The 23547-nt window shown below is 42.4% G+C and overlaps 1 protein-coding gene across 1 annotated transcript in view; it reads right to left on the bottom strand.

Annotated features, from left to right (window-relative positions):
- LOC137415953 (contactin-4-like) overlaps positions 1–23547 on the bottom strand; it is a 766344-nt gene that overhangs the window by 594849 nt on the left and 147948 nt on the right. The window contains exons 3-4 of the mRNA XM_078766054.1: positions 8917–9046; positions 6511–6680 (exon numbers count right to left, since the gene is read on the bottom strand). Of these exons, the coding sequence (XP_078622180.1) occupies positions 6511–6680; positions 8917–9046 (300 nt within the window). The remainder of the gene's footprint in view (positions 1–6510; positions 6681–8916; positions 9047–23547) is intronic.

Genomic DNA, 23547 nt, shown 5'->3' with positions numbered 1-23547 from the left:
AGAATATGAAGATAATAAGCTCCTACATATTCTCAATACCATGCAATGATGCTCACACAGAATGGTTTTTCAATGATAACCACTTCTTGAAGAAACAAAAGGAACACACTGGAATGGACAATGGACAGTGTGAAAGCAGAGCTCCAGATCTCCATTTATTTTTCATAGGAATGCAAAGACATGTACATTCATTTCCTGGGAACAAAAACCTTCTGAATGACGTCAGGAAGGGATATAAGTATAAACACTCGTCGATCCTAGAATTGTGAGTGCACATTTAACTTTTTGGTCATCGTTATAACTGTGGTTATTATGAATTAGCACTAAATTTAGTGAAAACTAGAACACACTTTGACGTCGTGACATCAACCGATATGCCTCTGCCCACATCATTACATCATCATACATACTTGCACCCCGTTTAATTTAAATCTGTTCAGGTGTTATTAAGTATCACATTTTTTAATGTCACCTCTGACCTTTCTTTGATCTTTGATGCCAAAATCGAATGAGTTCATATTTGCATCATAACATGTACTTATACTAAGTTTAGTCAAAATCCCATCACTTTTCACAAGTTAGCGCAGTAACAGAATTGTTACATAATGGGACCTCTGACCTCTGAACTTTTGACCCTATAATCGATTCTGTTTATCTTTACATCATTATACTGTACATACTTGTACGAAGTTTGACTTAGTTCCTTCCCTTCAGCTGTTCGTTAACGGGTTAATGAAAACCTATCACAAACTCTGACCTTTGACGTCTTGATGCCAAAATGTAATCAGTTCATCTTGACATCATAATATATACTTATACCAAGTTTGGTCAAAATCCCATCAATGGTTCTCAAGTTAGAGTCGTAGCATAATTTTCCTCAACATGAACTTTGATCTCTTGACCCCAAAATCTAATCAGTTCATCTTTGCATCAAAATATATACATATACCAAGTTTAGTCAAAATCCCATCAATGGTTCTCAAGTTAGAGTCGTAGCATAATTTTCCTTAACATGACCTTTGACCTCTTGACCCCAGAATCTAATCAGTTCATCTTTGCATCAAAATATATACTTACACCAAGTTTAGTCAAAATCCCATCACTGGTTCACAAGTTAGCGTGGTAACATAATTTTCCTTAACATGACCTTTGACCTCTTGACCCCAGAATCTAATCAGTTCATCTTTACATCATTCTACATACTTGTACCAAGTTTGACTTCGATCCCTCTAGGCATTCTCAAGTTATCTCATTAATGTAAACCTATCACAGACGGATGGACGGACGCACGGACAGACGGACAGCCCGAAAACATAATGCCTCCAGCGACTTCGTCAGCGAGGGCATAAAAATCACTGTGCACTAAATGCAACTGACCTTTATTCCTGAACTCCATCACTAGCCACCCTACCTACAGGTGAGAAATTATAAATAACCTTTCAGTCACTAATATTCATGCAAACAAACCTGGCTCAATACTATCCCCAGCTGTGCAAATGCAACACAATAAACAACAAGTGAATCTACACCGAGTTGGTCACACCGATATTTATTTTCTATAAGTGCACTCTTAAAGCTGCTTCAATTGGAAGCCATTAACCACAAGGTTTAGAGTGAGGTTTTCATGGCGTGTGCATGTTTTTAATCTTCCCTGGGTATATTTGAATTTAAAAAGTTTTTGTTTCAGCTTGAAACCAGGCTACGCATTCGAGCATGAAACAATGAGCTCTGCTGCCAATCACCATGGTATAATGGCATGAAGTAGAAAATCCTGCACATGGGAATGCAAGTGCAGGCACTGCAGATTCACAAATTGTGAGAAACATCTCTCTGTGGTGCTCTGCCCAAAGGCACAAGGCTGTCTGTACTCCTCTCTGTGAAACTGCTTCGGCAGCATGGAATCTGCCTTCTTGTAGACCACCAAACAACAAATAAATCAGCATGCTTTCCAAAAGACAGAATACAATGATTACAACTGAACATTTAAGGTGCCATTTGAATACAATAAATGTGGCCGTGGGATGAATGTTTTAAATGAGGAAAATTAAGTTGTGACGTTGCAGGTAATAAAGGAAGGGAGAAGAAGAAGAAAGGACGAATTAAGGAAATAGCTTCTAACCATGTTTTATTTTAAAAGGAAGTCTTCATTATTCATCTGACAATTTTTGCTCAGTAAGAAGGGGTAGTAAGTGTGAATAATGTGGGATGTTTGTAGACCTGGTCATCTACATTGCCTTTGCTGTCGTCGGCGTCCAATGCTGCTGACCTGGTAATCAGTTCTAATTGTGCGGACCACGATGCAGAGTCAATAACTTATTACATTTTGCTATGCCAATTTGCAATTAAAGATTTTGACAATCATTATACTGCAAGATTTTTCACAAATCCCTCAGGGTATCGACATGTTCTTCTTCTCCTTTAATGGCCGCAATTATTTCCACGTTCTTGCGGGATTGGCAGGAGGAAGCTTGGCCCAAGTCTTTCACAAACTGGCTAGCCGGGCCTGATGTTTGACTGAGGTTAGGACAGGAATTTGGAACGTTTAAGGTGGGTCAGGATTCAAAATAAGGCGACACAGCTTAAAGGCGGGGCTGGAGATCAACGATCTCTTCGACTCTCTGGAAAAGCCTCGATCTCTCTGCTGCTCCATACCTCATCCCACAGATCGGCAGTCTGCAGCCTCCTCACTCGCTGCAAACCTTGACAAAATCACAGACTGGTCAAACAAGTGGAAAATGTGTTTAAATCCTGACAAATCTCACACTCTTACTATTACTCTCTGAAAAGACCAACTGGACAACCCTCTCATCTACTTTATCAATAATCCTCTCCAAGAAGTTCTGTCACTCAAGATTTGGGGTCTCACTATCTGCCATGATCTTTCCTGGGAAAACAACATTTCCAAGGTGGCCTCCAAAGCCAGTCGCCGACTGGGCATCCTTCGTTATGGGAAGTCCTTCCTTAGCACACCTGAGCTCCTCACCACATACAAGGCTTTCATCCGCAGCTCAATGGAATACTCCTCTCCCCTCTGGGCCGTTGCTCCTGCCTCACACCTAGCTCGGCTTCACGCTGTTGAAACCAAAGCTTTCAGAATCATTGGAATCTCCCACGATGAAGTTAACTCCGAGGGCCTTTTACTCACTCATCACAGGCAGGTTGGTGGACTTTCTGTCTTCTACCGACTCCTCTCCGGCCTTGCTCCCCCAGCTCTGTCTGTGCTCTGTCCCCCAAATATTCCTACAGGTCACACAAGATCTTCCAGCAACCCTCTTCTGGTGAAACAGCCAAAATCAAGACTCTCTGCTCACCTTCACTCTTTCATTCCTCTTTTCTCCCGCCTGTGGAACAAACTCCCTCACTCTCTTCAATCCCACTCCTCCCTCCAGGTCTTTAAAACAGCTGTTCACCAACATCTCTTATCTTCCCCCATCCAAAACCTTGATCTTTTCTACCCCTGTTAATTTCACCCCAGATCTACTTTTTTGAAATACCGACTTCTTTCCTTGAAGTCCTAGCAGTGACCATGTGTTTTATACCTCTCCTACCCCTCCCCCCCTCCCCTCTTTCCCATATTTCCGCCCCCAAGCCCTCTCCCTCCCACAGATCTTCCAATGTCCCTGTTCTCTATTGCTGTACTTGTGTACTTCCCTCTCTCTCCCCATCTTGTCTCCTGCTCCCTTTATTATGTTTTTTTATGTGTCCGTTTGTTTTTTTGCGATTACTGTTAGCTCTTACACGAGTCATGATCGAGTATTCCCCCGCCCCCCACCCCTCCCCACCCTTTAGAGGCCATTTTTCCCTGCAGAGCTGGGGTTGGCCGATCTTGCATACAAAAAAAAAAAAAAAAAAGGCGAGTGTGCCGCATGTGTCCTGCAAATACTTGGGGGAAGTGGGACAGAGCATGGAGAGGGCACAGGGTGGGAGACCAGATACAAAGCGGAGGAAGACAAAGACCACCGACCTGTCGGACCCATAGACTCAGCTTCATCACAAAGATTCCAATGATCTTGGAGGCCATGATTTCCACGGCATCAAGCTGAGCAAGATGCGAGGCAGGAGAGCCAGCCAAGAGGGGAGAGCAATTGTCTCCAAGCTGCAGACTAAAGCCTTGTCAATGAATCGGAGCTCAGGTGTGCCAAGGAAGGACATTGTATGACGGAGGATGCCCAGTTTGAGTCTGGCTTTGGAAGCCAACTTTGAAATGTGGCTTACCCAAGAGAGATCATGGCTGAGAGTGAGACCTGAGTTTGAGTAACTGAACCTCTTTGTTCAGTTTTTGAGAAAGTAGATGGGAGGGTTTGTGGCATGACCTTTCCAGACATGGAGATAGAGTGAGTATGTGGGATTTCTCAGGAATGAATGACATATTCAGTGTTTGACCAACTTTTGATTTTGTCAAGGTTTGAGGAGAGCGAACAGGCTGAAGAGGCTAGTGTTATAGATTTAATGATAAAGTTTTCTGTGTTATGTAATTTGCCTTAACTACCCCAACACAGAATGTACTAGAACGGCACTCGGTAGAGCTCTTACCTCCACCTGGCAGAACAGTTTATGTATTGTATCCCACTGATAGGCCGGATCTGGATTCAGACCTGAACCAAAATCGAATCGGCTTGTTCTTGTCACAAAATCAACTTGTCCATCAAGTTTAGTTATCTCGTCCATAACTTTTTTAAATATCAGGTTATATATCGCTTTTCAACCGATCTCTCAATGGTGAAGAATCACCTAAAAATTAAATAATCCTTGTATCCGAATCCATATTCAGATCTTCACCAAAATTGAATCGAATAGTCCTTGTCACACACCCAACCTATCCACCAAGTTTCGTCCAAATCCGTCCATAATATTTTGAGATATCATGCTATGTATCGGTTTAAGCCCCATCACTGAATGGTGAAGAATCACTTAGAAATTAAATAAATCTCATATCCGAATCCATATTTAGATCTTCACCAAAATCTAATCCATTTGTCTTTTTCACACACACAACCTGTCCCCCAAGTTTCATCCAAATCCGTGCGTAACTTCATAAGATATCGTGCTATGTATTGGATTTAGTCCCATCTCTCAATGGTGAAGAATCGCATAAAAATTAAATAATTATTGTATCCGAATCCATGTTCAGATCTTCACCAAAATCAAATCGATTAGTCCTTGTCAAAAGCACAACCAGTCCACCAAATTTCGTCAAATCCGTCCACAACTCTTTGAGATATCCTGCTCCATATCGTTTTTTCCCTATCTCCCAATGGTGAAAAATCACTTTAAAAATTATACTAGCCGGATCCGAATCCGTATCTTCACCAAAATCTAATCATTTCCTCCATGTCACATACACTACCTCTCTGCCAAATTTTGGTTGAATCCATCCACAACTTTTTTAGATATCTTGTTCACAGACAGACAAACAGACAAACTAGAACGGGCACTCGGTAGAGCGCATACCTTCGCCGCAGCTACTGTTCTGTACTTGGCATGGGAGTGTAGGGAACAGAACAACAAAAATACGATTTTGACCTTTTCGTGACCTTGACCTTGACCTTTGACCCGATTGCTCCCAAAATCTAATCAAATGTGTCCCGTATAATAACCAATCATCCCACCAAATTTCATGCAATTCGGTTGAATACTTTTTGAGTTATGCGAATAACATACACACACACACACAGACATACAAATAAATACACAGCGATCAAAACATAACCTTCCGCTTTTGCGAAGGTAAGAAGAAGACATCAGGCAGAGCACGATATTTGCAAAATCCTCCCCCCCCCCCCCCCCCCGCCAATCCCCCCCAAAAAAGGTTTCCATTGATCCAGCAAATTGTCCATTTCATCAAGATTAAAATTGACGATCTTGATCAAAGCTCGGGTCAACAGGAAGAAAAATGATTTTAGAACTTTGACCTAGAATTGACCTTTGATCTTTTGACCTCAAAAATAGTTGGTTTCCCAATTCAGCGAGGCACTATGCAAATGCTGTTAAATTTTCAAGTCAACCGGATGAAACAAAATTGATGATTTTCTCAGATAAATATTGATGATTTTGGCAATTTGACCTTGAGTTGACCTTTGACCTTTTGACCTCAAAAATAGTTTGTTTCCCAATTTAGTGACTCATACAAATGCTGTTCACTTTTCAAGGCAATCAGATGAAAAATGGTGATTTTAGTAATGTGACCTCCAGGTGACCTTTGACCTTTGACCTCAAAATCAATAAACTTCTCAAGTGTGACAACTTCTACTACTTGGTGAAGTTTAATGATGATCGGTTTAGAATTGTGACCTGTAGGCGAGTGACAAACAGACAAACAAACAGACAGACAGAATAACAAACGCAACCGACCAACATACTTGAAAAATCTTCGATTTTGCAAGTAACAAACAAACAGACAGGGGTGAAAACATAACCTCCATCCACCTTCGGTGGCGGAAGTAAAAATACTCAAACACACAATTTCAAATTGGATTTCCAATCACAGAAGAGGCAGGTACCTTTACTCACAAGCAAACTGTAGATTTGCAGGATGACTTAGTATGGCACCAAAAATGTTGGAGGCAAGGCACTGGTAGGACCCAGAATCATGGTGCTCCGTAGGGTTCACCAACACTAGTTGTGCATCAGCATTTAGCACATGGCCACGTTTCTTCACAAAACTGCCATTTCGTATCCACCTGTGGATATTTACAAGCATCATGTATTCAGCTAGGTTCAATTGATTAATTATTACGAGCAGTAGCTCGTGTTAAAAACACAATGATTAAATGTTAAAAACATAAAAAGAAAGGAAGCCTTTTATTCTTGCAACGGTTGAAAGAGCTCAAAATGGGAGGTTAGATGTTTCTTAACAGCAAAGAAAAAATAATTTGGGAACAATCAAGGCAGCGGTCTATTGCCTATACACCACCTGGTTTAATTTTTTTGTCTGATTGAAATAAATATAATTTTCCTGTGGGTTTTTGGTATTTGAAGCAACTTTTATTTAATATTTATTCTCTCCGAAGAGCATTTCCTTTTTAGGGGATGAGACAGACAGAAGATAGCATTCGTATATGTATATATTATCATCATTCAACACCATTGGTTACCTTCGCCTGAGGAGAGGGAATTGCATTCGAGTCCGTTTGTCTGTTTGTCTGTTTGTCCGCACAGAATAAATATGATTTTCTCTGCAACCGTTGGTCCGATTGACAGGTGATTTTCACCATAGGTGCAACTCCACCTGTATAATGTTTTAATGATAATTATGACGTCAAAGGTCACGTGGTTCGGCCGCCATCTTGGAAAAACGGAAAAAATTTGCACCTCTATATCTCCGAAAGCGCTCAATAGAAATAATTGAGACATGGCTCATTGTAAAGAACTATCCATCGGGAATAAAATATGTTAATGATGATGTCATAGGTGCCTCCATTATGACGTCATAGTTCAACAAGTACAAAACTTCATCCTATCAAGATGAAATTTATTGAGCGTCATGTACACATAAATTGGTGGAGAAAGAAAATAATGATGATGTCATCGGTCATGTGGTTCGGCCGCCATCTTGGAAAACCGAAAAACTTTGCACCTCTATATCTCCAAAAGCGCTAAATAGAAAAAATTGAGACATGGCTCATTGTAAAGAACTCTCCTTGTGGAATAACATCTGTGAATGATGATGTCATAGGTGCCTCCATGATGATATTCATGACATTATGACTACATTTGACAAGTACAAAACATCATCCGATCAAGATGAAATTAATTGAGCATAATCTAGGAATAAATTAGTGGAGAAAAAAAAATAATGCTGACGTCATCAATCACGTGGTTCGGCCGCCATATTTGTTTTAACACAAAAACCATTGTTTTTAAGCTCTTTCACGAGCCCCGATCTTGTATACAAAAAAAAAGCCTTCAAAACCACTGAAAATACATCCTGGTGAGGGTTTGCAATCTCTGATTGCTCTTTTCTATGGTGAAACGATGAATCCTCTAACAAGTAGCTCTGCAAGCACGTAGTTAACCATGTGACCATTGGGTGGATCATTGGTGTGATCGTCATGCAAACTACCATTGCATATAATTGCTATATGCTGCCACGGGTCTTTTAACGTCACCAAACTAAGGCACGTCACCAATTCTGGGACTTAGTCGCAATGCTTTATCCACAGAGTAGTTGTGTTAGTCTTGATGCTGATATTTTATGTAAAACAAATTATTTATTTGAACTTGTATAATTGCAAACAAAACAAAAAAAAGGTAAATAAATCAGTCGTTAAGAGTTGGGATTTTTCACTAAGGCGTTTCTAAGCTTTCTAAAAAAGGTTCACCTGGAGGAAAGGGTCACCTACCCCTCTAGTTCTGGTCACCCCCTTCTAGTCCACCCCATATTACAACCACTACCACCATCATGGTGGCTTCACCTTAGCTGTCATGCTGTACCTACCTGGAAAATCCTCATCTAATTTTTTTTTTATAAATCTGGATCCATTCCTGAAAACACCCAAAATCGGTGAAATTTTCTTTGAATGCCGATGTTTGCCAATTGCTGGGCACTTGTTGTACAAAATTACAATACTTGTCCACATGTTTGGAAATCACCGGTGAGTGTTTTATCCGAACGCACAATTTCACATGATTATTCAAATTGTTGTGACTTCAACAGCCCTGTTTCCTTCCCATGCTGTGAAGCTTACTCTGACGCACACTCTATGCATACTCATCATTGAGTCTCAAAAAGAGAAATCAAATTTAAATTTGACACTTTCCATCAGCCCAGCATTCAGAGCTCTGTAAAGGTTGGCAATTTCACCATTTTACTTGCCGTTGCATGCACAATGTACTATCGCTGATCTGTTCACCTTCATTATTAATCTTTGCACACAGTCTTGTTCCTCGAAAATGGAACTACTTCTTTTGTCATACCTGTACGTGGAAGGTGGCTTGGCTTTGGCAGAACAGGAGAAGCTCACTTTGCCACCTGGAATGTCCGGAGTAAACAGCACGTCTCGTGGTTCAACAACGAAAATGGGTCCATGCTGCTGGGATCCAGTAACTGCCAAGGTGACACATTCTCAGTAAATTTCTGCAAAGCTTCCCGGAAGTATGGATATGTTAGAAAAAACATAGGGGGAAAAAATAGGTATTTGCTTTCTTCTCTGAAACTACACACACCATTTCAATGAAACTTCACCACAACCTTCATCACCCGTGATGTGCCAACGTTTGTTCACGACATTTAAAAATCATTTTTTACACATCATCAATCATCCAACATTTGAGTTGGATCTTGCAGACGGCGTGAAGCTGGAAGGTGTGAAAACATTTTGCTACCTCAGAGACATGCTGAATGGAGAAGGTGGATCAGACTCGGTAACGGTTGCTGGAGTGAGATGTGCATGGAAGAAGTTTCGGGAACTGAGTGGCGTGCTGATGAGGAGGGGAGTGTCGTTGAAGCTGAAGGGAAAGGTGTATGCTGCATGTGTGAGAAGTGTTATGATTTATGGGAGCGAGACATGGGTAATGAATGTAGAGCAGCAACGAAGGCTGGAAAGTGTGGAAATGCGAATGGTTCGGTGGATGTGCGGAGTATCGTTGAGAGAATGAATGAATGAATGAATGATCGTTTTAAGGCCATTTTCCCCGCAAGAGCGGGGGTTAGCCTTGCGGGCTCCATGACAATCATGGTTCCCTGTTTGAGGCAATGTTTTTATGGCCGGATGCCCTTCCTGACGCCAACCCTTGGTCACGCTCTTATGATGCGCAGGGATACGGTGTACCTATTCTAAACCGGGGTACACACCGTGATCATTCATCCCAGCAAGCTGGTACTCAAGCATCTCTCTCTGAGAGAGAGGAAGACAAATGATGAATTGCGAACGATGATGGGAATGGAGCCTGTGATTGATGCTGTGAAGAGGAACAGGTTGAGATGGTTTGGTCATGTGTTGAGGAAGGATGAACGTGACTGGTTGAGAAGAGTCATGGAAATGAATGTAGAAGGAAGTAGAAGACGGGGAAGACCGAGAAAGACTTGGCTAAAGATGGTGGAAGAAGAAATGCGGGCAAGGGGGTTAACAAGGAGAGATGCAGAAAATAGGGCAAAATGGAGAAGACTGTCATGGGGACCGCAAGGCTAACCCCCGCTCTAGCAGGGAAAATGGCCTTTAAAATGCATGTTGTTGTTGTTGTTGTTGTATTTTAAAAAGCTGCCCCTTTGGGGATCTACGGAGGGGGGTGGGGTGGTTCCCCCCAAAATAGTTGTTGGCCTTCTTCTCAGAAACGATATATGCAATTCTGATGAAACTTGCACACAACCTTAATCACCTGCGTTGTACCAAAGATTGTTCCTGGCATTTAAAAAAATCGAGGTCTCAGGTGGTCTATGGGGGGAGGGGGAGCTTTCCCCCCAAAATAGGTATTTGCTTTTTCTCAGAACCTACACACCCAATTTTGATGAAACTTGACCACAACCTTCATCATCCGTGATGTACCAATGTTTGTTCAAGGCATTATAAAAATTGGGGTCTTAGGAGGTATATGGGGTTGGGGGAGGGAGGGTTGCCCCCCAAAATCGGTATTTTTTGTTTGTTTATTTAAAGTCTTATGATTATGTTAGTATGATTCCACATGCTGCCCTGTCTTCTAGCAACCATTCAAATTGGTTTAAAATACCTTTAGTCGGTGCATTACACTCTTTATTCTACCAGATGAGCACCAGAGGTATTTCCCCTATGTTTTACCTCAACTAACAGTGATGTAAAGGGAAGTTGAACAAGACATCTGCCTCAGCCATGTCCAAATGGACCTTTCCATGCATTTCAGTCAACATTGGAATTATTCATTGTATTAAGTGTTTCCATCACGCAAACGTTCCAGGATAAAGGTCAATTGTACATTTCCATTCTAACAAGTTGTGCAGACAACATTTTGAACCAGTGTGACTGTATGGATTGTGGACAGGTGTTGTGGACATTGTGGACACAGGATTGACTGGGTAGAAATCAAAGTTGTTGTTTTTTAGTTATGTCACTGTGGTTCCATTGGATGTGTCCCACATCAGACAACAAATTACGAACTAGAGTAAAAGAGGACATAACATCTACAACACCAGCTGTATTGATGACGCACCACCCCCATCAGCAGTGGGACTCTTAGATTTAATGAAAAACACTGCAATAAAGAGGTGGTATACATTATTATTATTTAATTAGATCTTGTAGAAACCATCGGGGTACAAAGGGAAATATCAAAAACACAATATGTTGCCGTCTGATCGTCCATAATGTAGCGTCAGACAGCCTCCGTTAACACAGGCCGTGTACGTCGGGATCTTTGTCCCCACGAACAGGCGAAAGATGATAAGCTAGGCTCTGTACGACAGAGCCAATAGTGATGACCGGGCAAGTTTAGGCCTGCAAATTGTTGATTCTAGACGCTTTTGCTGTGGTGCATTCAGAGCATTTAATGTCCTGGCTTACACACAGTCCAAACGGCAATCATTGGAAGCAATACCGACCAACTTGGATCTAAAAAGTAAGAAGTTGTTGGCCGTCACTATCAAGTCGTACAGACCAATAACCTTACTTTGCATCAAGTTTCGAGAAGTGCTTCACTTCTGCACATTTGTGATCGAGTTCTTCCGTTGTCGGTATTTTGTGGTACGGAAGAATCAGGGCACGATTCAGATGCTTTGGTTCCAAACATGGATATTGCCGTCTTTTTTGGTTATGTAAGTGAGAGAGCTGATCCATTCAGTCAGTTCCTATATGAATCCATGTCGAATCACGTCATCAAGTTCTGGCTGAATTTTGTCCTTTGAGAGTAATAAGGGTTCTTCTACGTGTTGGGTAAACACGTGGCGGGATGTTCAAGGGAACGACAGGACTGTGCCTTGTACAAAATTTGCCGACAGTCAAATTGTTGTGGACATGCATCCATGAGGATCTTTACGTTTTGTTCGTGCTTACTGAACAATGCAGCGTAACAACATGTAGATTATTGCATGACGGAAGACTAATAACTGCAGGACCATGAACATCCACAACAAAAAAACGCGTACTGATCCATGGTGAGCCATTGTAGCTATAGGCAATGTCTATAGTACCAAAACACTTGATGTGGGTTCTGTTAAAATGCAGTCAGGTCGCTCCATGCTGCCCGAAGGAAGCCAGTGCAAGGTTCGTCTTTTGAATCCAACATTTCGGGAAACATGCGTCAAAATCCGAATGGGTAGAGTGTTTCCTTGGGCATCTGTGCCCCACCATCAGCTTAAAATAATGAACACCCATCCTGTTGTGTGGAATAATATGAAGCGAGATGTACGCTTCGTTATGTTGACCAGGTTTTTAACCGAATCAAAAACCAATGAATTCTATTGCGATGTGGCATCATCAGGGTTGTTGATGCTGTTTTGAAGCCTGTGTTGCTGTTTCATGATACGAGTCATACACTGGTCCAGGTTGATCAATGGTATGGAGAACACTATCAGGGGAACGTCGATATCTTACATATGAGGTGTTATACCGTATATTGTATGTTGTGAGGGTCAACATGAGCATATGATGTTCGGGGGTGCTAGTAAGCATTCCCTTTTGGACGACAGCTGTTGGGTGCAGAATTTATAGGTGCTTCGTAGCAGCAGACATTTGATGGGAGGTTGGGTCGGGGTTGTAGAAATTTAGAAGTAAGACAGAACTTGGCCCATGGCCTAGGTTACCACACAATCTGCATGCATCGTTGTGAGCAGAGCATCGATTGTGCACTGGGGGGTTTGAGGTAACAACGTTTTTGCATTTGCTGAGTCTCAGGCCAACAGCAAAGATGTTTGTTTGCGTTGTCTGCCACTGAATTTGCAAAGCCAATATTGGCAGATAGTGGGGCGGCTTAGCCCAAATATTCAAAAGAATTGTGCATTTTGTGAAACAAGCACCAAATTTGGCACAAATGTACATTAATATGTTGCGAACATTTTCAGATATTGGGCCACTTGAAATTCCGTAATTTTTTTTTTCAAATTTTTTCAAATTTCGTAATTTCAAATTTTTCGGGTGACACCGTCACAATTTCGGTCTTCGAGGCCGGCCGATAGGCAAAGTGTGACCGGAAGGGACGAGGTTCTCCTGACCACGTGGCCCTCGATCTGGGAAGCGAGAGGCGTTACATTAGTGGACGCGCCCCTCACGCCCGACTTTTGGGCGGCCCCGGCAGGCCGTTTGTTTTGACGTTCCGTGACAGGCCCCGCACTCCCACCTCCAGGCCGACCGGAAGCTTGTGCTGAGTACATCATACCTGAACAACTCAGTGAGGCAGAACACAGCAGTGCACACCAGGGTGACCCCTTCAGTGCATAAACCAATTAACCTGTCCACTGCAGGGCATATAGAAATGAAGTTATTTTCTGCATATAATAATAATATAAGTTCAGTTCTATATAACAATTTCTGTTATCACCACTACCACTACAACTACCACTACTACAAGCTTTGTCTGGAATTTTGTGGACTAACAGACAAACAGACATACAGACAAGCTGGGATCAAAACATTACCTCCTTCCACCATTGAGTGTAGAGGTAAACATCATGGAAATTATATCATGCCCTAGATTTAATTCATGCTTACCCGTGTATTTGCTTCACTGGTTCACAAGGTCTTTTGCATACATGTAATTCAGACTCTCGTCTTCATTGCTGACCACACAATGTTCGCAACATATTAATGTACATTTGTGCCAAATTTGGTGCTTGTATCACAAAATGCACAATTCTTTTGAATATTTGGGCTAAGCCGCCCCACTATATCGGCCGGCCTCGAAGACCGAAATTGTGACGGTGTCACCCGAAAAATTTGAAATTACGAAATTTGAAAAAATTTGAAAAAAAAATTACGGAATTTCAAGTGGCCCAATATCTGAAAATGTTCGCAACATATTAATGTACATTTGTGCCAAATTTGGTGCTTGTATCACAAAATGCACAACAGGTTTGCTATGCTGCTACACTACAGAGGCTTTGTGAGTTTGTCACAGTTTCAAGGTATCATCAAGAGTAAATGCCTCAGGTTTTGTTATAAGCACCTTTTAGAAGTCGGAAATTGAGGTACTTGCAATTATCTGCTCCAACAAGCATTTGTCTTCTTTTTTGGAGCACAAATCACATTTCTGGGAGAGGAATGTGCACCGGCTGATAAAAGCATCCGACTCACCAGAAATCTGGCTGTAGTTAAGAAGCTCCAGTGGAAGATCCTGACATTGTCCGAGGGTTTCTTTTGTTCGAGGAAGCAACTGAAAATATGCATAGGTTGCTGCTGTTATTCACCTGTTAATTTCCACGTATTATACCATTTGAGGCTTTCCTCTCCCACTTGAAGCAGGATCAGTGAGTGGCCCCTAGTTGCTCTCCGTAGTGCCTGTAACTTGAAAATACAGCTCCAACCGCTGCCTAAACATCTTGAAAGCCACCACCAAGTTTAGCGTGGTCCAATCCATGCATGGAATTGATCGCCATTGTGAACGGCTGTGGTAATGAGGCGATACAAAAAGCACAAAATGCACCTGCTTGTTGTCACCTTGAGATGTGCTGTATAACTGTTGCCACCATGTAAAGTTATAATGTTAATGATAGAGAGGCAATGTTCGAAGAGAACGATCGGTTTCATTGCAGTACCAGAATCAGTGTGCACCACGCCAAGCCAAGACCCAGAATACACGAGGGATTGTGAGGCGGCATCCACATCCCCAGAGAGCAGTCCCGGAACAAAGTAGAGTGGGAGATGAAGAGAGCCAAAGAGCGAGACACAAAGTGATCTTCCTAAAAAAAAAAAAAAAAAAAAAAAGGCCCGCTCCAGGCGACTCGCGCATCTGCGGACACAAACCTCGTGGAATCTGGGACCACCTTCGCCTGTGGAGGGTCCCGTGATTGACTGCCCACTGATTGTGAGAAGTACCATCCTCTAGGCAGTTCCCAATTTAAAAAAGTATTGTCTTTTTCCAGGCCCTACAGCACATCTCGCCGCCATGGCTTGCACACACACGCCAACAGTTCATAATGGTCCTTTTAAAATGTGTAGCGCTCTCCTGGTGCCTGTTTGTGGCTGAAAGTCTTCACCTGGCCTTACCTGCATGTCCAGGAGGTTTTACACGATACAATATTTTTTCCTAGCTATACCGTACTGTCTGTAAGGTTACGTATGGTGCCTCCTCAACGTCACATGTAACAAGACGACTTATTCTAACATGTCCCTGATGCATGGAAATCGAAGCTACTCGAAACACATGGACCCATAGTATTCTTACAACAATCTAGCGATGGACCACCCTCACCCCCCTCCTCCATCCCCTTTCCACACAACAATATAACATGTCAAGGGTTATGCTAAGCCCCTCAATGCATAATTCTTGGAGGATACTAATTGCTTGACGTAATATTGTGTTTGTGCAACATTGTTTTGTACTTATATTTCCTATAAATGCAACTCAATGGCCGATCAACATTTTTATGTCTCCGACTATGAAGTCGCTGGAGGCATTATGTTTTCAGGTTGTCCGTCTGGCTGTCCATACGTCCGCCCGTCCGTCCGCCCATCCGTCCATTCGTGAAAGGTTTTCGTTACCGCGATAACTTGAGAACGGCTAAAGGGATCTTAGTCAAACTTGGCACAGGTATGTATAACGAGGTAAAGATGAACTGATACTGGTAAAGATGCCTGAACACAAAATAAATGATGATAAATATATTTTGGGGTCACGAGGTCAAAGGCCAAAGGTCAGAGGTCATGTTAGGTAAAAATCCTGTTACACGATAACTTGTGAACCAGTGATGGGATTCTGACGAAATTTGGTGCACATACAGTCACATGAAAATGTAAGTAGGCCTACACCCCATGTAAAGTTTTGACTTTTTCAACATATTTCAACATACAGCTATTTGATCTTCATTTCAACAATATTGATAGATAAAGGTGATATAATATAACAAATATGATGAAACATTTACATTTTGTAGTCCATTGTATAATTTAAATAAACATAAATGCAAATTTCACATGTGGAAAAAGTAAGTACACCCCTACATTTATCACTACTTCAAATACCTAAAATTAAAATCAGGTGCACCAGCTCAGGTGCAAATGATTAGAGAATCGTTAGAGAGGATCTTGGAGGAACCTGTCTTATTTAAACCTCAGACATTTAGTTTGGTTTGCTCTTTGTTGTTGAAGTGTGCGGCGTCACCATGCCTAGATCAAAAGAGCTCTCTGAGGCCTTCAGAAAGAAGGTTATAGATGCCTACGAGTCTGGGAATGGATTTAAAAAGATCTCCAAACAATTTGAAATCAATCATTCGACTGTCCGGAAGATCATCTACAATTGGAGAAGATTCCAAAACTCTGGACAGATGAGTGGAACAATGTGGAACAATGTGCTCTGGACAGATGAGTCAAAGGTAGAGCTATTTGGCCACAGTACCAGAAGACATGTTTGGCGAAAACCAAAGACAGCATTTGACCACAAGAACCTGATACCAACTGTAAAGCATGGTGGTGGAAATATTATGGTTTGGGGCAGCTTTGCTGCATCAGGGCCTGGGCAGCTCACCATCATATAATCCACTATGAATTCTTCATTGTGCCAGAGGGTGCTTGAGGATAATGTGAGGCCATCTGTCGGAAAGTTGAAGCTCAACGGAGGGTGGACCTTGCAACATGACAATGACCATAAACATACCAGTAAATCCACCAAGGAATGGCTGAAAAGAAAGAAATGGAGGGTTCTGGAATGGCCAAGTCAAAGCCCGGATCTAAATCCCATCGAGATGTTGTGGGGGGATTTGAAACGAGCTATGCGTGCAAGAAACCCCTCAAACATCGCACAGCTGAAAGAGCTCTGCATGGAAGAGTGGGCAAAAATTTCTCCCAGTCGATGTCAGAGACTCGTAGACAGTTATAAGAAACGTCGACTTGAGGTTGTTTCTGCCAAAGGGGGCAATACCACCTATTAGAGCCAAGGGTGTACTTACTTTTTCCACATGTGAAATTTGCATTTATGTTTATTTAAATTATACAATGGACTACAAAATGTAAATGTTTCATGATATTTGTTCTATTATATCACCTTTATCTATCAATATTGTTGAAATGAAGATAACATAGCTGTATGTTGAAATATGTTGAAAAAGTCAAAACTTTACATGGGGTGTACTTACTTTTTCACGTGGCTGTATGTGGAATGATGTAAAGATGAACCGATTAGATTTTGGGGTCAAGAGGTCAAAGGTCAAAGTCTGTAATAGGTCTATAACTTGAGAATGGCCGAAGTGATCTAATTCAAACTCGGTTTCAGGTATGTGTAATGTTGTAAATATTAAGTGATTAGATTTTGGGGTCATAAGTCAAAGGACAAATCTGTAATAGGTCTGTAACTTGAGAACGGCTGGAGTGATCTCATTCAAACTTGGTACAGGTATGTATAATGTTGTAAAGTTTAAGTGCTTAGATTTTGGGGTCAAAGGTGAAAAGTCAAATCTGTAATATGTCTATAACTTGAGAATGGTTGAAGTGATCCAATTCAAATTTGGTACGGGTATGTATAATGATGTAAAGATTAAATGATCAGAATCTGGGGTCAAATGGTCAACGGTCAAAGTCTGTAATGGGTCTTTATAATTTGAAAATGGCTTAAGTGATCTAATTCGAACTTGGTAAAGGTATGTATAATGATGTAAAGTTTAACTGATTATATTTTGGGTTCAATAAGTCAAAAGTTAAAGGTCAAAGTCTGTAATAGGTCTATAACTTGAGAATGGCTAAAGGAATCCAATTCAAACTTGGTACTGATATGTATAATGATGTAAGGATTAACTGATTCGATTTAGGGGGTCCCGAGGTCAAAGGCCAAAGGTCAGAGGTCATGTCAGGTAAAAATGTGAGAACTTGTGAACAGCTGATGGGATTTCAATTAAAACTTGGTACAGGTATGTTTAATGATGTAAACATGAACTGATTACATTTTGGGGTCAATAGGTCAAAGGTCAGAGGTCATGTCAGGTAAAAATGTGCTAACTTGGGCACAGCTGAATGGATTTAAATCAAACTTGATACAAGTATTATAATGATGTAATAATGTGGGCATTGGCATATCAGTTGACGTCGTGACGTCGAAGAGTGCCGTTCTAGTTCAATCGAGTTTGAATCGCACTGTTGGACGGTGTCATTAGCGAAGGCTGCTAACCTGTCGCAATACAGATTATGCAAATTAAAACTCATTACTTGGAAGGAAAAGGTAAGATCCATTAAGGAAACTATTTCATAAAGCACAAGTATGCAATTTTCCTTAAACCTGCAAAATGCATTCATGGCGTAATGTTCCACAGATTAAAACGAAGCAGGTACAAGGCCTGCTGCACTAAGCACTTCTTCTGTTGAAAAACTGAGCATTGCTGACATTTCAATAGAGATGGGAAGATCATGCAGACATGGAGAAAATGTAGTCAGTAAGAATTGACTCTGGAGTGGCCATTCGTTGATATTTATCTGAGCTCTTTATGGCAAATAATTTCATCATCCTAAATGCCAATGTAATTGTTCTGTGGTCTTAACCTATTTGAATAAATCCAATTATTGCATTCACTCATTCCCCAAACTGCCTTATCAATAACCCCCCAAAAAGTCAAAGTTTGCCATGTCAATAGGGCAACAATGCGCACCCTAAATTAATATTTGTGACATTATAGGAGTGCTACTTAGCAATTGGTCAGTGCGTGACCGTCGACCTGAAGTACATATTGTCGTACTGCCTGAGTACGTAGCTTGGGGTTAAGGAAGTTAGATATGCTCGAATAGCATCAATGTACATGCGATTTTAAAAAGGGGCACTAACCAAAAAAAGTTTTTTAAACATAAGCAAGAGTTTTTGAGATGGTATGAGAAACATGAGCAAAAGCCATCTGCAGGTCCAAAAAAACAAGGCCTACACTTTAAGCACACAGCATTGACATTGGCTGCCACTGAGAAACGAGCAAGGATCATCCTTCTTGGGAAGCAGGGTAAGTACTGCTCTCCGACAGCTGAATGGGAGTGCATCCTTCTCCGGGCTTTCTTGGAAGACCAAAAGCAGTTTAGGTCGAATTATGTCCCAAAACAGTTTCAATAATTTTTTATTGGCAGTCCATTGAAGCTCGGTGATGTCGCTTGGCCAAGATTTAAGGGTAATGGAAAGTTCCCCAAATGTGAGTGGTTTCTCCAGGCTCGACCTTTACTCTGGGATAAAGGTAGGTACAAATACTATCAAACAAAAGAGACACATTTAAATTTTTTATGGGGAGTTCACCTATCACAAGGCCTTAAGACTGCTCACAGGTGGGGGCTACAAAAAAAATTGTGGGAAGGGAATCACTGGGAAAGGAGATACCTATTCACATCTCTCAAACTGGGAAAGGTTGTATGTTGCTGGAAAACAGGATGCAGGTAGGGAATTCCAGAGTTTGGCAGTGCGTGGGAACAAACTGGAGGAATACTGTACTGTGTTGACCTTAGGAACGAATAAAGACAGTGTGGGTGTGTGCAGAGGTTGCCAAACGTGTAGCGCTCTCAGAAGCATGTAAAGGAAGGACAAGTAGTGAAAGGTCTTTGAGCATCTACCATTATAGTAGCTGAAGAAAAGAGACAGAGGTCACAGAGTGTTAAACCGAGAGGCATTCCAGAGATGATGCCAGATCATGGCCCAACAGGTCAACAACTCGTCATTTAATTCTGCCAAGAAGGGACAGAACATGAGTTGGAGCACCCACCCAGATGTGACTACAGTATTCCATGACTGAACGTATGGCGGTCTTGTACAGGTGGAACGAGGCCTCGGGAGGGAAGTGTCGGCGAGCCTGATACAGGCAGCCATGTCGCTGGGATGCTCTTTTGGCAATGCCAGAGATGTACTTATCTCAAAACAAGGTAATAGGTGATGTCCAGACGAAGGCAGATGCCATCTCGTTTTTGTAAGGGTGTTTGGTACATAACCAAGTTGTGAAAAGAAGGGGGAGCTTTAGAGGCAAACAGGCTCGCTCTCCACGCACGGCTGGCGGACTTCCTCTCTAGTCGTAGTCAACGTGTGGCCCTGAATGGGTTTCTCTCATCTCCTCTTCCTGTTCAGGCTGGAGATCCCCAAGGCAGTGTTCTGGGCCCTGTGCTTTTTCTGGTCTTCATCAATGATCTCTCTGACTCTCTTGAAAATCCTCTCTATCTCTTTGCTGATGACTCCACTCTCTGCCGCTCCATTCCTCATCCCTCAGATCGGCAGTCTGCAGCCTCCTCACTCTCTGCAGACCTGGACAAAATCACAGACTGGGCAAACAAGTGGCACATGTCTTTCAATCCTGACAAATCTCACACTCTTACGATGTCTCTCCGAAAAGACCGACTGGACAACCCTCCCATCTACTTTCTGAATAATCCTCTCCAAGAAGTTCTGTCACTCAAGCTTTTGGGTCTCACTATCTGCCATGATCTTTCCTGGGAAAACCACATTTCCAAGCTGGCCTCCAAAGCCAGTCGACGACTGGGCATCCTCCATCGTGCGAGGTCCTTCCTTGGCACACCTGAGCTCCTCACCACATACAAGGCTTTCATCTGCAGCTCAATGGAGTACTGCTCTCCCCTCTGGGCTGGTGCTCCAGCCTCACACCTAGCTCGTCTTCACGCTGTTGAAACCAAAGCGTTCAGAATCATTGGAATCTCCCGTGATGACGCTATCTCCGAGGGCCTTTCACTTACTCACCGCAGGCAGGTTGGTGGTCTTTCCGTCTTCTACCAACTCCTCTCCGGCCTTGCTCCCCCAGCTCTCTCTGGGCTCTGTCCCCCAAATATTCCTACAGGTCGCACAAGATCTGCCTGCAACCCTCTTATGGTTAAACTGCCCAAATCAAGACTCTCTGCTCACCTTCACTCCTTCAATTCCTCTTTCTCCCGCCTCTGGAACAAACTCCCTCACTCTCTTCAATCCCACTCCTCCCTCTAGGTCTTTACAATGGCTGTTCACCACCATCTCTTATCTTCCCAAATCCAAAACCTTGATCTTTTCTACCCCCGCGAATTTCACCCCAAATCCACTTTTTTGAGGTGCCGACTTCTTTCCTGGAAGTCCTTGGTGTCCTTGCGTTTTATACCTATCCTGCCTCCCCCCAGGCCCTCTCCCGCCCACACATCTCCCGATGTCCCTGCTCTCAAATGTTGTGTTTGTGTGCTTCCTCCCCTTCTCTCCCCATCTTGTCGACCGCTCCCCTTTTTATATACTTTGTTTGCTTGTTTGTTTGATTTGTTTGTTTGATAAATGTTAGCTCTTTCACGAGCCTCGACTCTGTATACAAAAAAAAAGAAAAGAAAAAAAAAGCTTGAACTCGACATGAATATCAGGTCGGTCTTCTTTTTATTGATGCTGATGAACCAGTCTTTTCCTTAGTTACTGACATTCTCACAGACCTCATTTAGATCGTTGCTGGCTTGAAGGTGGAGTGATGCAAGCAGAAAGCCAGAATAAGTAGTGTATAGGGTTGAGTCATCAGCATAAACGGCCAGCCGAGATGAAATGTTATCGGATAGGTCATTTATTGCAAAGCAGAAACAAAGAATTGACTTCCGTTGCTTGATAAAGCTTGGATAAAAAAGTCTAGCTTTCTGCCATTTGCCCAGGGCCATCTTCCATCTGCTTGGATGTCACCCAACATCTCTGCATGACTTAAACAATGCAAAAACAGATCCCCTCAACTATTGACCTACAAACCATGGAATCCATCACCGCAGTAGAAATAAAATCCTTCCTTTTCTTCAACGGTCTCATCTCAGAGCATCAAGTCGGTTTCAGACAAAGTCACTCCAGCTTTAACATGCTGCTTCTAATCTCCCAACATATCAGGGACGTTTCTCTTGACATATCTTGAGCTTCTGATGCAGTCTGGCACTCCTCCTTGCTCTACAAACTCTATATGGCATCCAAGGCCGACTTCACACTTGGCTTACTGACTTCCTCAACTCCCTCTCCAATGTGAGATCCTCAATGGAATCTTCTCATCTCCTCTCGCTGTCAAGGTTGGAGTTCCCCATGGCGGTGTCCTGAGCCGTGCCCTATTTCTAATATTCATGAACTATCTCTGACTCTGGAAAATCCTCTTTGTTTATTTGCTGATGACTCCACCCTCTTCCTTGACATCTCTCGTCCTTCAAGTAGGCAGGCATCAACCTCTTCCATCCCTTCAGACCTTGAGAGTTCACAAGCTTGTGAAATACCTGGAATATGTCTTTCAATCCAGTACAAATATATATCACTCTGAGTATTTATGGTTGTGCAATCCTTTTATGCCTCATCCAAAGGTAATTACTGCTGAGATCAAGCTTCGTGAAAGTCTGTCCTCAGTTTAGGGTGTCGTACAAATCCACAATCCATGGAATCGGATAGCTGGCTACTTGATTTACAGTAAGCTTATAATCACCACATATGTGGACTTGGCAATCACTTTTAGGACAGGCACTATTGGTGATGCCCAGTCTGAGAACTATATTAGATCTATAACTCCTGCCTTATGTAGGTGCTCAACCTCAAGGTCGACCTTCTCCTTCATGACATAGGGCACTGGCTGCTCAAGATTATATGCTTAGCCTGCTCGTTAAGACAGCCCAGAGGCAACATTCTAACGAGTTATTCGCTAAGCAGTTATTTGTCTCGTTCTTAATAAACTAAGGGACATTGGAGAGTATTACCCTCACGGTTGGTGTGTCGAGTGGTGAAGCCAAAACAAAGTGACATTTATCAGTAGACAAACCAGTAGCAACAATTTAATGTACCAATTGCTCTTCAGCTTCAAAAAATACGACACTCGTTCATCTGCGAAGCAGTGCAGATCTTATGTATCCTGCTAATGTTGCCAATGGCAATTATGATATATTCTCCACTAACTTCATCTGGAGGAACAAACCATGCTTTGCTTCCACGTAAGGGAACACGCCGCATAGTGGGAACGTGCTGACATTCTAATATTAAAGCTATCCCTAGGCTGTGCCTAGCTCTGGGTAAACCACAGTTGGGACAGGATAGAGTGGGGAAATGGGGGGGGGGGGGGGGAGGGGAGGGGAGCGAGAGAGGAAGCAAAGGAAGGGGCGAAATACAACTTTCTGCGAAGCAATGAACTCACAACTTAAGGCACACCAGTATTGAGAACAAGCACAACACAACACAGCTCACAATGAGGAGGTGAGGAAAACACACAGCGACCTGTCCGGGTGCTTGTGAAACAATCGTCATTCGCCACAAGCTATGGGCTCTGTCTATCTCTCACTCAAAGAACAAGACAAAATAAATGATTATAGACAGAAACGAGAACAAGAGGTAAGGAAAGCAACTAATGACAAGTACTGCGGGAGATGCTGAGCAGTGCTCCATGATTGGACATGTGTAACAGAGCAGTTGTTTGGAGAGGGAGAGTGAGCGAGAGGAGATGACAGAAGGTGGGAGAGAAGAGGAAAGAGAGAAATAGAGAGAGATAGATAGAGATGGAGAGATAAAGACAGTGACAAATCG

The sequence above is a fragment of the Myxine glutinosa genome, chromosome 12 (assembly GCF_964187855.1).
Source record: "Myxine glutinosa chromosome 12, kmMyxGlut1.1, whole genome shotgun sequence".
NCBI classification, from domain to species: Eukaryota; Metazoa; Chordata; class Myxini; order Myxiniformes; family Myxinidae; genus Myxine; species Myxine glutinosa.
Note: the sequence above shows the minus strand (reverse complement) of the source record. Positions and strands in the feature narration are given on the sequence as shown.